Source organism: Varanus komodoensis, unplaced genomic scaffold (genome assembly GCF_004798865.1).
Source record: "Varanus komodoensis strain SLA01 unplaced genomic scaffold, ASM479886v1 scaffold44_3, whole genome shotgun sequence".
In the NCBI taxonomy this organism is placed as follows: Eukaryota; Metazoa; Chordata; class Lepidosauria; order Squamata; family Varanidae; genus Varanus; species Varanus komodoensis.
Window position 1 is genome coordinate 5,046,735 of NW_025336010.1, and position 15,954 is coordinate 5,062,688.

At 40.8% G+C, this 15,954-nt stretch overlaps 1 protein-coding gene across 6 annotated transcripts in view; it reads left to right on the forward strand.

Annotated features, from left to right (window-relative positions):
* The first annotated feature begins 5,328 nt into the window (after positions 1-5,328).
* LOC123030367 (ran-binding protein 17-like) overlaps positions 5,329-15,954 on the forward strand; it is a 163,422-nt gene continuing 152,796 nt past the window's right edge. For 3 of the 6 annotated variants that reach the window (XM_044444228.1, XM_044444231.1, XM_044444229.1), the window contains exons 1-2: positions 5,329-5,919; positions 10,754-10,914. In XM_044444228.1, coding sequence (XP_044300163.1) covers positions 5,370-5,919; positions 10,754-10,914 — 711 coding nt within the window. In that variant the 5' untranslated portion in view covers positions 5,329-5,369. Of the gene's footprint in view, positions 5,920-10,753; positions 10,915-13,862; positions 13,944-14,645; positions 14,791-15,954 lie in introns of those variants that run through there. The other 3 variants (XM_044444233.1, XM_044444234.1, XM_044444232.1) reach the window with 3 other exon arrangements.

Below are 15,954 nucleotides of genomic sequence, written 5' to 3' on the forward strand. Positions count from 1 at the left end.
GGTTGGAGGTTGGAAGCACCATATTGTAGTGGTTCTGCCCTTTTTTGGAGGGGACATTACAGAAGGTGCTACAGGAGGCTGCTGCTCTCCCCCATAGGGATTTTTCCCATGGAAAATATCCTCTGGCGCTTTTCAGGACTCAGTGTTGTCTCCCGTGCCTTTTCATGCATACATGAGCTCAGTGGGAAAACTCTGTTGGAAACTGGACCTTGGCATCATCTCTTTGCACCTTTTTCATCCAAAACTGCCACCAGGGTCACTGGTAGTAGAGCAGATAGGAATACCTACTTCCTTACTCATTCAGTTTTACCTCCTGCTGCATCTATTGAACAGATTGACAGTTGAAGGGTGCAACTGTTTTGCCTCCTGACATTGTGTGGGAGGTAACAGGGTTGTTTGAATCCTTAGTTCCAACTGTAGAGCTGGGATTCCAAATCCAGATCCTTCTTCTACTCCCTTGTAGCCGGTATGGGAGGAGAAGGTTGGAAACTGAACTTGGAAATAGCTAAAGGGTGGGAAGGAGAGGAGTCTTTGGCCAACGGCTTAAATCATATCCAAATGGTACCCCAGCCTCCTTCCCTTTGCCTCCCTGCTGCTTCACCTAAATGGCTGAAAAGAGCCATCAGAGGAAATACAGGTCACAAGGCACAGGGTGGGAGAGGCTACTGCTGCTGTGCCTCACAGCCAGCACCCCAGTTCAGAAGCGTAAGTGCATCAAGGGTGGACAATAAAGGACTACACCCAAAGGGTTTCTCGGTTCTGTGCTCAGTCATACTTTCTGTTCTCTAGTTGGGCAGGCGTTCTGTTGTTCTCCTCGCATGCTCATCCTGAGAGCACAGCTTTCTGGATGGAATTAAGTCTAGACTCTCCTATCAAAGGGAGTCAGAAGGGGTCTCCTGGGCTATCTAGTCTGACTCCCGGTTTCAGCCAGCTCTGCTCATGGCATGCCTACCATGTGGATGTCCAGCCTATCCTTTTATACTAAGCTTCAGGCTCTGAGTCATTTGTCACCTGAAACTGGGATTCACTAAAAGTGGGAAGAAAGGCCCAGAGACCAACTCCAGTGCACTTGCTCTGCTAAGAGAGAACTTCTAGCAGGGTTCTCCAGAATATACTCCAACATATTAATCTGGAGATACAGGGTTTTGTATCATTGTATCATTTGTAGGCACCTGGCACTCACTCTCTCTTATTTTAAGCCATGGGTGGCCCAAACCCAATTATGGATGGGGAGAGAGTGAAAGCTTAGCTGAGATAAAACCAAGTTCACGGAAACAAGGGGCTAGTAGAAGAGCTCCCTGTTCTGGATAGGATTAGTCCAGCCTTTACAAGGCAGGCTCACAGTTTGGAGGTATTTCTGGGCCCAGGGATAAGCAGTAGCTTAGACTGTCTTTTACCTGCTGTTGGCAAATATCAGACCAACTACTGTCATTTACCTTTCAGTATCCTGGATTAGATTGCTGGCCTATGTAGACAACTTTGTAACCTATTGGGTAACTTCATAAGTACTGGCAGCAAGAAAGGGAATGGGCTTTTTCTAAAGATTTGCCCCACTAAGAGGCTTCTTAAAATTTAAAAGATTTGGGATAATTCTACAGTTTATTCCCGTTGGGGTCATTGTCATGTTTACATACAGTCTGCCTTGTGGGTTATATTGTGGTCATTTGACTCTCTGACTAGACTGGCCTACATTACTGAAGTGAGTTGTCCCTAAGAGTGCCCAGAGTCAGGTGTTTGTAACACATTTGGTTCAAGTATAATCTGGTACGACTAGAGAATTCCTGCTTTTTCCATCTGTAGCTGGTCCCTTCTGATTTTTCTTCCTCATTTTTCAAACATAGTCTAGAAATCTCGGTTAGTTCAGAATGAAGCCTCTCAACTTTTATTGGGTGTAGTCAATGTCATCATACCAATTTGAAACAATTTCACTGACTGCTATGAATAAACTGGTTCCATCTTTAAGGCCTTCATCAGTTTTGGAAAGAATGACTTCAGAGGGCAGCTTCTCCATTACCAAGCACCCTCCAGACAACATCAGTCTGATCATCTCAAGGGAAAGTTAAATCATCGGATGTTTTGGCCTACAAGTTCCATCAGCCTGAGCCAGCAAAGCCAATGCTAAGGGATTGTCTTAGTCTTCTTTTGATTGAGGGGCCAGGATTGTCTTTGTTGCTGTCCCTGAATTGTGGGCTGCTTTTTTTCAGGAAGCTTGCTGGTCACTGTCTTTGGCTTTTTTGTTGTTGTTGTTAAACCTCCCATTTTGTCAGGTTTTGGGGAACTGATTTTGATCGACTGCTCCATTTTTGCTCCTTTTGGTGCTGTATTAAAACAGAAAACAGACCAGTCTCAGGTGCCCTGAGCAAGTAACTGGATCCTCACATCATTCTGGACATGACATTCCAATTATTTATCATCCTACAGAGGATAATCCCTATAAATGGAATTTCTCATGACAGTTCTCTTTAGAGGTGAAACAGTGAATCTCCAATAAGAGTCACTTCACATTGTCAGCACTCACAGTGATGTTTCCCCATCAGGACAGTTCTGAAGCCATATTCCTCTGGCACAGTAGTGCCTTTAAGTGAATTGTTTAGGAAATTGCATTTTTATTCATTTCCTGCCTCTTGATCATATTACAGTATTATAGTTAGCTTTGAATTCTGTTGCATTGTATAATATGCCATGATAATGCTTGGCATATGACTAATAAATATGTATTTTGAACAAAAAAAGAATTGTCTTTGAAGTATTAATTAGAGTCAGGTGTTGTTGATCACAGGCCAAAGCTCAAAAAAAAAAAAAAAAAGAAGGAAGGAAGGAAGGAAGGAAGGAAGGAAGGAAAGAAAGAAAGAAAGAAATGAAAAAATCTTCATTGAACTCAAGTACTGCAGCATTTTGTGATGAAATTGAAGCAGCTTCAGGTGGACAAAGTTTGGGCAGTGAAACAAGAGAAGCAAGCAGATAGGAAGCAGTAGCAAAGCGTAAGCAGAGGTGATATGCACAACTTCATCTGCTTGCTCCGCGCTGGCAAGGCCTTCAGTTACTTCCATTATTAGGTGCATGTACCAGTTAGCTGAGTTTCAGCAGCAGCATTTGCATGCACAAGATGGCATTTGGTTGGGGTTGTGAAGCCAGGGTATGTGTCCTTGCATCAGATTCCCTCCACCCACACACCCATGTGATAACATTCCTTCTAGTTCCAATTTCCCCCATTACAGGAGTGTGAGCAGGCTTGGGGGAATGCTGAAGTTTGCAGAAGTTTGATTTTAATGAAGAATCCTTGCAAGAGTGGTAAGAACCACCAAAACAGTGTGATGAGGAATGAGTGCTCTGTGGCCATGGAATGCTTATTGGCTGTTGAGGCACAGAAGTGGGAAAGCTCTGGGAGCAGGGAATGGAATGAGGCACTTTTAATCTCGAACAGGGAGCACTCTGTGCTGCAACATTTTGTTCTAGGGCATGTCTTGCAGAATATGATGTGAAAAGCTGGTTCTGTCTGTCCCCTTCTTGGACTGCATATACAATCAAGGTTCTATTTTCCCAGTTTGGTCATGGGAATGCCAGCATCACCATGCGTATGCCTCAGCCAACTCATGGCATTCACTAAATTCATGTATTGGGCATGATTTCTCATTTTGATTCTGGGGGTATTTTTTTTACCCCCTACCCAAGAAGACTGTCCACACTTTAGCTCATAAACTGGTAATTGCCATACAACCTTGGAAGCAGGAGAAAACGAGTATTGAGGATAAATGAGAGAAGAATCAGAAGTGATTGGATGCCCATTAAATGTTCTCTGAGGAGCCCCTGTATTTACAGGCAGGTTTTTCATGCCAATTTTACTTTGAAGATACATAAATTTTATAATTCTCATCATTAGTGCTATAAGCATGGCAAAGTATAAGTTAATTCTACAGTAATGTGATTATTAAAACCATTAGTCAAAGCCAAGGGATCCATAATTAACTTATTCTCCAGCATCAAGTAAATGATTCTACTGTGCGCTTTAAGGAAGCAATTGTTCACTGTTATGCAAAATACACCAGAGCTGTTAGACGATAAAACTCTGCAATCTTATAATTAAATTATAAATTTTACATATTTTAATAATCCACTCTGTATATTGTAATAATTTTCTACATAATACTAAAAGGAAAGTACTGTAATTTGGTTCTTCTGCCTTCTAGCCAAGTCAGAACATCTTAATGTTTAGGAACAGCCATTGCTATCTCAGCACTGAGACTGATAGCTGTCAGTCATCTAGATAGGGTTCTGACCCAGATGTAATAGGCTCTGGAGAGAAGGGAGAGGCCTTGCTGGAGCAACAAAGGTTCAAGGAATTGCCCCTGAATGGACAAGATCACATGCCAGACCAGAATAAAGGAAATGAAATGGGAACCAATGGAGTGAAACACAAGAGCGTGCGTTAATACCAGCAAGCTTGTCACCTAGAATCATGGGATAGGACACTTTGTCATATCTCACAGCATTCCAGGTAGGAAAATCTCTGATCTCCTCCAGTGCTAGAAAGGTCTGCTGTGCAGGTTAGGGACACTCTGAGGATGCCAACAGCCTTCCCAAGACCACTACCAGGAGCAATGTCCCGCCATTACCAGTTGGGACCCTCTCTCCCTTCCTCTCTCTCTCTGTGTTTTGGGAGTAAAAGCTCTCCTTTTTCTACTGAAGGTAACAGAGAAGCAGTGGAGCTCAAAGTGGCAAACTTGGAATTAGCCTATGACAGCCTTACAGGGGAGTTTAGGCTGAGATGGTGGCTTAGCCAGTCGTTCAGAAAGTGTCATTAGTCAGTAGGAATTTATGTCTGAGTTTCCTGCATTGAAAGGCAATTTTGAGTCAAATTACACAATATGTTAAAAACAAAGCAATGCATTTTTTACTCAAGAATAACTGTGTGCAGCCTGGCAGGAAATCTCGAAATGGTAGCTAACTGCCCAGAGAGTTTCAGCTATGGGGCTGCATATGAATGATTGAATGAGATTAGGAGCAGCATAAGGAAGTGTTATGTGGTTCTTTTTTATGTTCTTGAGGCATGTCTTTCTAGTGTGTTTATTTTTTATTTTATGATTTGCATTATGATCAAGAAAACAGACGTTTTTCTAAAATAAGCAAAAGAAAATATTCTAATATAAGGTCACATTCAGCTATAAGGAGGATGGAGGTTTCTTTATGTATTTGGGAATATTATACTTATTAGCAGCTACTTTCCAGAACTGAGTGAAAGAAACTTGTTGACATTTGATCTTCTTTATTGTTACTGATATAAGGTCAAGCGGGAAAGGGGCTAATTTCTTCTGAAAAGTCTGTGTTTTTTGCTTTAGATTTGTATTCCAAAACCAAAACTGGAATGTGACATGCTCTCTCCTCCTTTTTCCTCCTCCTTCCCCACTTTTCTCCTGGCTTCACTCCAAAGGTCTCTGCTTCTTGCTCATTACATTCGCAAGATGAAGCCCCTGGTGGTTACAGTAGTACTGGTAGCCCTGATGCAAGTTTCTCAGACCTTCCCTACCTGGTACCAGAAAGGATGGTTGAGACTGTTAAGAGAAGGTGAGAGCTGTGGAGCATGCAACCTGGAACTTTGCTCTGTGCCTACAAACTGTCGAGCTGGGACTGTCCTAGATCTGTGTGGCTGTTGTTCTGAATGTGGAAATGTGGAAGGGCAGATTTGTGACTTGGACAAAGGCAGTAATTTTTATGGGCACTGTGGAGACAACCTGGAATGTCGGCTGGACATCGATGCCATAAAGTTTGGTGAAATCCCTGAGCCACAGTGTGTGTGCAAATCACAGGTGAATGTATGTGGACCGGAAGGAAAGACCTATGAGAATATCTGCCAGTTCAATGAGTTTGCTGCAGAGAAGGGGACAAATATTAGCATCAAGCACAAAGGTCCATGCAGATCAGGTAAGAAAATGTAATATAGGACTTATACAGTATACATAAGGAATCTAAGATTTGCTTTTTGACAGAACAGTGTGACAGTTACTATAGTTAATATTTGGGAGCTAAGAAGACAAGCAATGTATGTTCCATACTGCAATCCTATGCAATGTTTATTCAGATGTTCAAGAGTACGTATTTTTATTTATTTATTTATTTATTAAAACATTTCTATGCCGCCCCTTGCCGAGGCCTCGGGGCGGCTTACAACATCAAATAAAATACAAAATACGTAAAATACAAAAGTATGAATAGGGTTGCAACCTAACAGTGCAATCCTCTCTATCTCTGCCCTGAAGTAAATTCCATTAAGTTCAGTGGGACTTCTGCCCATGTGCAGTATGTGTAGGCTTGCAGTCCCTAAATTGTAGGACTGCACACAGAACTGTTTTGGTCCTGGAAATGGAAGACATCCTTCCTCTCCAAATCAAGTTACATTCCCCACTTTCTTCCCTCGTCCACATTTCCCATAAAATAATAAACAGCAGGAATGTGAAATCCTTTTCCAAGTGATCCCTACAGTAATAAAAATTTGGATGGAAATTTATAAACCTTTCGTTAATGGTTTATGAACTTGCTTCTAAACCTTCAAGGTAGGCATGGTTAACATGGCAGCATTCTAATAGGAAAGAGTAATCTGCACTCATGGTGGAATCCGGGTGAAACTGTTGAATATATAAGTTGCCTGATAGTGTAATCAGAACAGAGTACTGACCTATTGCTATGCATCTAGGAACAGTAGGAGTGAAGGCTAAAGGAACACAGGGAAAAGTAGGAAAGACATGGTACAGGTGTGTCATGCTCCAATCTTAGTATAAATAGTTCAAAAGAAAACAGCACTGGTTCAAAATATCTCAATAACCATTGAGCAAATTCACAGAATAGATAAATTCAAGCTGTAATTTTATCAATAATAATATTAGCAATAGATATAATAATTGTGTGATCTAAGCTTAGCCAATTCTGTTGCCTTTCATACATTTTGGACTACAACTCCATAAACCCTGACCATTGGGCTTGCTGGCTGAGTCTTATGGAGTTTAAATTCAAAACATATGGAGAATACCAGGCTGCCTTCCTTGATTTAAACAGATTGAGTCTGATATGTATCTTCAGATTTCCTTGCATGCTTAAAGGTAAAGGTTTCCCCTTGACGTTATGTCCAATCATGCCTGACTCTTGGGGGCGGTGCTCATCTCCATTTCCTAGCCGAGGGAGCCAGTGTTTCTCCACAGACAGTCTCCGTGGTCATGTGGCCGGCATGGCTAAACATCGAAGTGCACGGAACACTGTTACCTGCCCACCGAAGTGGTACCTTTTTATCTACTTGCATTTGCATGCTTTTGAACTGCAAGGTTGGCAGGAGCTGGGACAGAGCAATGGGAACTCACCCCATTGTGCAGATTCAAACTGGTGACCTTTCGATCTACCAGCCCAGCAGCACAGTGGTTTAAACCACTGCACCACCTGCAGTCCCTCTACATGCTTATATAGACGTAAATAACCACACGTTTGGTTACATTCTAGTTTCTATTTAGGACTAAACTTTTGCTTGCAACTTGATTGCAATGCAAAAACCAGAACACCAAAATAAACTAGTGGAGAGATGAAGTATTAGCTCACTAACCACTTTATAACTTCATGTGTAAATGATAGATTCATAGATACATTCTTTAGCAATTAGTGTTATTACTTCCTAGAATTCAGAATGACTTAACACAGCCTTTGGGGAGAGGCCCAAGTTCCCCAGGAAGCTCAGCACCAAAGTGAGTCAAAACAGATTTCCCATATGCGATTTGTATGTTCTTCAAGACATATCTATCGTACACAATACTCCCTCAACATTCTTCCTAAAAATTAGGCTATCAACCTGCAGTGTCAGTGAAATGTTCTTGTAACATTGACATGGCTTGCAATATTACGTGACTTCAGTTGTTATACCCCAAAGGCTGTCACAAAGGAGAAGGAAAAGACCTCTTCTCACTCATCCTAGATTGTAGGACACGGAACAACAAACTTAAACTACAGTAGACCAGGTGCAGGAAGAATTTCCTGACTGTGAGTAGTATGACAGTAGAACCAGCTGCCAAGAGAGGTGGTGGGCTCTTTCACACTAGAGCCATTCAAGGTGAAATTGGACAACCATCTGAGTGGGGTGGCGTAACTAGTGTCCTGCACCAGCAGGAGGTTGGATTCGATGGCCTTCTTGGCCCCTTCTGACCCAACTATTCTGTGCCTGGAGCCAAGCCTGGAGATGTCATCAGTTGTCACCATACAACACATTCTGAGAATCTGGACAGCACTTAGCATCTTAAGAGGGTTGCACTGAGCATCTTCCATCTGTTGATCTGCAGTGTCTGAAATGACTTATAGAATTCCATCTGCCAATGAAAGGTAGAAATTCAAATATTGTAAGTGCATGAGTGTATGTATTTCTGCATATGTAGATATAAACATAGTGAGTTGTGCACTCTAGGCAGGACTTGGGGGGCCAAGGCCCAGAGCTCCACTCAACAGAATAAGCAGGGGGGCCCCAGACACAGGAGGGCTGGCTTGCTTCACTTGCCCAGCAGTGACACAACACCAGCTAAAAAGCCTTCTAGTCTAATAAGTATATTAATTGCAGACTCAAAAGTTACTTTGCACACAACTGACACATGGTGTCTTACAGGTTTCACAGACAAAAACAGACAGGCACCTGCTCCCAAGGAGCTAAAAAGCCAAAAATGGTGGAAATGGGAGGGTAGTAAGAGACAAGGATGCTAAGTAAGGAGTGCAAGAAAGTGTAGTTAATGGTCTTAGAGCTGGATGAGCGAACTGTAAAGGTTTGTGGGAATTTGACATAAGAAATAGAATATGGCACAAACAGAGCTACCACATCATACCGATGTTGCCCCTTGATATAGCTATCTGGAACAGTGTTTATTTGCAGTGTTCACACACAGTGACCTGTCGTTGCCAGAGTTTGCAAGGCAGCTGCACTTTGATGTTTTGGCTTGTTCCACAGGAGATCAGTTGTAAGGATCACACTCTTTTCATCAAAAAAACATCTTTGCCCCAACTTTGTTCTTTGATCCAATTCTATTGGAGCTGGATTTGGGATGGGGAATGATAATACAATTGCCACATCAGCATTTTACCCTTTGAAGGGATCAGAGTAAAGTGCTAGCAAGATGTGGATTGAAGTGGGAAAAGCAGTATTTTATTGGGGACCCTTTTTAAATAGGTGAATCTTATGATTTCAGCAAGACAAATATCTGCAGGAGTTGCTCATTCCTGACAGATTCTGAAACTCTGGGATACTTGGGCATTCAGCGAGCAAACTAAAAACGTCTATTTGCGTAGCTGACATGGTAAGAGTGAAGAAACAGCAAAAGCATTCTGCATTCTGAATGTGCTAATCTGACAGCACACTCCTATACACCTCTACTCAGAAGTAATTCAATACTAAAGTCAAAGTTAATGGGACTTAGTCCCAGGTACATGTGAGCAGGATTGCAGACTGAACTACATGTACTTGCAGTTGATTGGTTTAAATCCTGAAGAGTACCAAAGAATTAAGAAGAAATTAGTAAGAATTATTGTTGAACTCCTTGAGATCCATGGGCAGAATGCTATCAAGATCTGAGTAACTGGAAAAATTCCCAGGAAGTTCAATACCGTTACATCAAATTTTAGAAGAGTAAACTTCTCAAAATACAGTTAAATACAATGAAGCTGAAGAATGAAGAATGTAATTTAAAACCACTGCAATAGAGGCCTGGATAAAAAGACAGGGCCTCTAGCACTACTAATCAAAATGTAATAGCATGCAGTTGTTCCCTCTTTCTCTTCTTAATTTTTATTTATTTTTTGTTGGAAGAAAAAAGATGGTGGAAGATGGTGACCAGAGGATGCAAATGCCTGGATCCCTTGTAAATTTCATTAGCGAGTCATGATGGTTGTCCAGACTAACAAGAGTTGACCTGTTTCAATTCTGTATCTTCAAAAGCCCCAAACTTCATTGTACTGGTTACTCATTTAATGTGTAAATGATGTGCTCAAAGGATTGGATCCACTCCCTCTAGTGGCTTGATTTTAAAAATACATTTTTTAAGGAACAGCCAAAAAACTTCCATTCATTTTTCCTTCATATCATGAATATACTCCTGCTCCATGGTCCAGTATTTTAGATTCAATCTGAATATGCAACTGAAAACTGCATTTCAATTACATTAAAAACTCTGCTTCCCCCAAAAGCATAATGACTTTAATAGCTTGATCAAAATGAAGTTATAAAACAGAATTTAGTGCCCAAGTGAAATGGCAGCAAATCACACAGTTCACAGTTATAATTGTCCGTCATGCTGGGTTCAAAATTAACAGCTACTATTCAGAGGGGAAAAAGTCCCAAGCATTCTTGTAAACAGATGGAATTGCCTTGCTCTACACAGCATTAGTAACAAGAACAAAAGCAATGTTTACAAAATGTAAAAATAAACACTGATATTGTGCTGTGGCGAGAGGTCAAGCTACAATCCAATCTTCAGCAGCCTGCTTGAATCTTGTGAACTTTGTTGGGATTTAAGCTGCAGAACGCTCCTCAATTGCCCTCTTAGACTTCAGCATAAGAATCCCTCCTTCAGCTCACTGCTCATTTGGTAGCACTTTTGGTAGCAAAAGATTTGATTCTAGCTACATTTGAAAAGTTATCAGTAGTTTGACTCTAACAAGGCTTTTTCCATCAGAAGTTAATTCTTCTTGTAGAAAAGATTTAACATGATTATTAGCATGATCTTCTCAAACATGTCTCTTCCAGCTCCTGTTATTTCTTTGCCACCTCAGGACACCCAAAATTTCACAGGAAATGACATCATTTTTGGTTGTGAGGTATCTGCTTATCCTATGCCACACCTTGAATGGAAGAAAAAAGGAAATAAAATGTTTCTGCCAGGAGACGATTCTCATATTTCAATTCAGGTATATAGTCTAAAGTAGGTAAAGTAAAATAATTATTTGAAGTTTGTTTCAAATTATTGGAAGCCAAAGACCTCTTCTTACAACAAAATGGCATGTGTGTGTGTGTACATACAGATGCACGCACAAACATATTCCTCACCTATAAAAGTGGGGTTGGTGAATAAATTCTGTAGGTGCCACCATTAGTTTCCAGGAGCCAGAATTAAATATGTTAACACATCCATCTTTTAAAAAAACATGCATAAGTAAGGCTGAAGTTTTATGCATTGATAGGGCCAAATAATTTTGCAAAACAATTGTCAGAATCCCGGAATCTCAATTTGAGAAGAGGGAATAAAACCCGGGTTTGTGGGAAAGATCAAGCATCCAGACCAGGCTTTATTGTATTAACCCAAGGTTCCCGTGGTACTCACGATAATGCATGCATTACCGGGCAGGCAGAGGTGAACTCTGCTGCAAAGCTTCAACACAACTACAGAGTTATTATACACTCCCAGGTACAGGGCAATTGATGACAGAATGCAGAGATTACAATAAGATTCTGAGGTCATCACATACAGAACAGATAAAGGAATGTCAGTCAATCACACAGTAACAATGAGATTACAATATTTCTAATTGCCTGTATTGACACTTTAGTTCAGTAGCTTGAACCCATCTCCAGGTCTGTTTAAGACATTTAAATTCAAGCTACTGAGAAACTATGCATGATAAGCTCAAGACTCTTTTCTAAACTCTAGACATTCTGAATTGGCCAGGGCACATGGAGCCTCTGGGCTAGGAAGATACTTCCTTGAATTCCAACAATGATTATTTAATCATTGTGAAGGTATACAATGTAAATTCGGACTAAATGACCTGTGTACTGTAGCTTACAGCTAAAGGTGAGAGAAAGGAGTGGGGGAATGCCATTTTAAACAGTGACAGCTTGGTTTTGAGAAGGAAGACAGGATTTGATCCCACAATGCAAAAAGCACACAGAAGTAATGGTTTTCAGGCAGGATTTATCCAAATTTTCCCAACAGTAGCAACCCAGATATTTTCTAGATATTAAAGAGACGAGACTAGACACCTACATCAAAAAAGCTTTGTTATCTATCTGGGTTTTCCTTTAATGGAACAAAGAATGACAAATGGCTTTACTAACTATACAGAGGCTATACAGTTAAAGTATTATGTTAAAATGCAACATAACCAAGATGTTGGGTATTGCAGTAGAGGAAACAAATTGTGGGATGGTGGTGATGGTGATGATGATACCGTCAGTATACAGTGCATGATGCTTTACAGATTGCAGGAGGAAACAACAGATGAAGGTGTGGGCAAGGGAGGCAGTCTGGTTGTTTCAGATGCATGTGCTTAGGTGTAGTCACAGGCCTGTATAAGGTATGATGCATGAGATCAGGGGTAGAGCTAAATATATGGCCTACTAAAGGAGATAAAGAAGCCTAACAAAAATGTCTTGGGGAAAGCAGGTCTGTGGAACATTAATCCCAATTTCAGGAACTGGCTGGTGACTTTACAGAAATAAGACCCAGTTCTGTGTCCTTATCACACTCTTGTGTGAGCAAGATAAATAACCATAGCTATGCAAACAAAACTGCAATGCTGTGAACATGGTATGGGTTTGGTTCTCATCTGTTATAACTATAGGGAAAATTAAATGAGAGAGAGAAAGAAAAACTGCCTCAGGCGATGTTTCAGTATGGGTTGGTGGCATGCTTTTTCATTATGTATTTATTTGCAATATTTCTACCCCACTCTGTAGTGAAAGAGTACCTTACAAATTTGGAATGTAGGCCTGCTTAGGGGTTCTCCCTTGCCTGGTTATAATGCTACTGCTGGCCCCACCTGTGCTATCCTGTGCCCATTGCTTTGATTCTTTTGCTGCTTTCTCTGCGTTGGACGTGATTCAGGGAACATGCCCTACATAGCTAGGCTTGTTGGGTAATTTAGACACTTCTGCAATCAGGGTTCTGAATTGTGCAGGAAGAATTCCTATGTAAAGCAGGCACCCCACTTCAGAAGTTTTGCCTCCAATATTTGGAGGATGCTGAGGGCAGACAACAAGGTTGGAACACAGAAGGTGGCGTTAGCAGACTTGGATTCCCGCTCTTCCCCTTCACAGAATTGTCATTACAATTTTGCTGATGCTTCTTTAGTTATCACAAATAATTTTTAAAAACCCCACAAAATGGAAAGATAAAACTACTTCAGCAAAGACATTAAAAACTCTAGATGTAAAAAACAATAACTTAAAAGACCCGGGAAATAAAGATTTTCACCTGTTGCTGAAAAGATGGAACCAGGTGAGCCTTGCTATAGAGAGAATTCTATTCATTTGGTGTAGCCATGTGTGGGGTTGCTGAAAATGTGGAAATGGTTTATTAAAAATTAGAAGACATGAATTTGCATTAAATGTGCATATACTGATGGTATATATGGATACAAATACAGGCATAGTTATAAATATAAATGCATGTAATAGTATTAATAACAACTTTTATTCAAATACAAATATAATACATCTTTCCATGGAAAGGATACTATGAAAACTTACCATCTGATTTTTGTGTCTATTTAGTCTGTTGTCCAGGTGCTCTCAACAGGCAATTTCATGGCCCTGCTTGCCTTTCTTCTTCTTCTTCTTCTTCTTCTTCTTCTTCTTCTTCTTCTGCTGCTGCTGCTGCTGCTGCTGCTGCTGCTGCTGCTGCTTTATTATCATTTAAAATATTTGTATGCCACCTATTGTGCCATTGCACAGCTGGGTGGCTCAGTATCAGAAGATAAAACTGATTACAACAATGATTAAAATACAATAAAAATAAAATGTAGATAAAATACAAGTGGAGGTTTAGTGGCATCACCTATTAAAATATTTTTTTAAAAAAGGTAGGTCTTTGCCTGATGCCAAAAAGAGTTCTTAGGATTCTTTCTCTTAAAACCAGACTTGGACTAGACACCAGACACAGGACTGTTACCTGTAAAATAGGACACATGGCTGTTCTTTGTAACGTAGGACACATGAGGTAAGTTACTCACCTCATTTCTGAAGGAATTCAGAGGAATACTCCTGAAGAATGTACTTAAGCAGTTCATATGGGAGAAGGTGGTTCTATGGGTACCTACAGTATGTCCTAAGCTGAATAAGTCTGTACAGCCAGTTCTACTGTTTAAAAACTGTTGAGGTTTGTTCCTTTTAGCCAGTGTCATTGTCATCTAGCTGTTTTTCAGAGAGAGCCTGAAAAAACGAAGGGCATAACAAAGGGAAGACTAAACCCCTTTGATGCTGGAATGACCAAAGGACAGTGGTAAAGTGTTACCACTGGCACATGAAAGCACTTATATCTGCTTTCTCCCAGATATATAAATAGCTGTCACTTGCACTCAAAAATGTAAAATACAACATTTGGGGATCACCAACTGCAATAGAGGTAAAATCTACCTGCTCCCCTCTGACCCTGGCCCATCCTCTAGTGACACAGATCCTGCATGCAGTGGGACATACCATTTCTGTGTACCTATTGAGTCTTCCTTGGAGTCCTCACAACGTTCCAGCTTTTTCTCTCCCCTCCCACCAGTATAATGGGTGTTCCACTAATAGTTGTGCTAGAACAAAAAGATAATATCTCAGTCCAAACTAGGATCAGCTATGTATACTCCAAGTGGAAGGAGTATACATAGTGACAATTTAATCCTTAATATTTACTCTTTATCTTTGTTTTTCTCAGGTAAGAGGGGGACCTCGGAAATACAGTGTGACTGGATGGTTACAAATTGAAGGAATCAAGAAATCAGATGAAGGTGTCTACATATGCCAAACCAAAAACAAATATGGGTTTGCCTATTCATCTGCCACACTGAAAGTTATTGATGGTATATTACTGTATTTACTTCAACCTTATCTGTAACAAAAAGCAGAAAACTTGAAAGCTTGGTTGCTTAATCTTTTAATGGTCATGCCAGTTGCTCATGGCTCATATTTCACAAGAAGTCTACATATGCCACACCAAAAACAAATACGTATTTGCCTATTCATCTGCTAGGTTGAAAGTTATTGATTGTAAATTACTGTATTTTCGTAAATAGACAATTGGGATGACCATTAGGAGACTGGCTAGGGAAATGATGTTTCAGTGGACATAGCCTGATGATAATTGATAAACCACATGATTAATTACTTCCTCATTTACAGTGCCATCCATAACTGTAAACAGCTAGATTATGAAGTGGTCTTTGAAGTAGGGAAAGGCTGAATTTTCCTAGGTACAAGACCACTGGAATGAAGGGAAATTACTTTAGGATGCAAACGGGGGTGGGGAGGGGGGCAAAGGTCTTGGGCACAAAATGAGGTTGGATGTAGTAAGTTAGAGGACATATGGCTTGATGGTAGCCTTTCCCAACATGGACACATGTTGTGCATTTGTGGAAAAAACTGCAGTAGAAACTAAGATTTTGGGTAGTTGGGAAGAACTTTTATATTTTTATTGTTTTCCATTAGAAAAGTGATGGGAGATGCTCATGCACTGAGAATAGGGAGCACTGAATCTGTAGTTGGAGACAATGTTTAGTATAAAGCCTGACTTCATCATCCCCAGCAGGGAATTAACAGTCAACACATCTGGAGAACACCAGGTTAAGGATGGTTGTTCCATAAGAAGGAGCTAGAGGAATATTGCTCAGACCAAAGAGGGCAAGCCAAATAGGCTAACTCACCTGGTGCGTTCTGACCTTTGGCCTACGACTGCCATCATTCCTTATCACAGGCTCTGGAAGTTGCTGTCCAGCTTGCTCTAGAGGGCCACAAATTGCTCAGCTCTGATATACAAGCATCTGCTTGCCTTGTTTGACCTTTCTTTTGCAATCCCCTCCTTTCTTCAGAGCTTAACAATGGTGTAGAATCTCTGCCTCACATCCCACAGGCTTCCTGTTCAAGATTTGGCAGTAGGCTAAGATCAGGGGTGGAGCTGCAACATTGTACTTCTGGCATGACATATCACTGCTTCACCAATGCACTTCAACCCAGAGGTGAACAGCTTG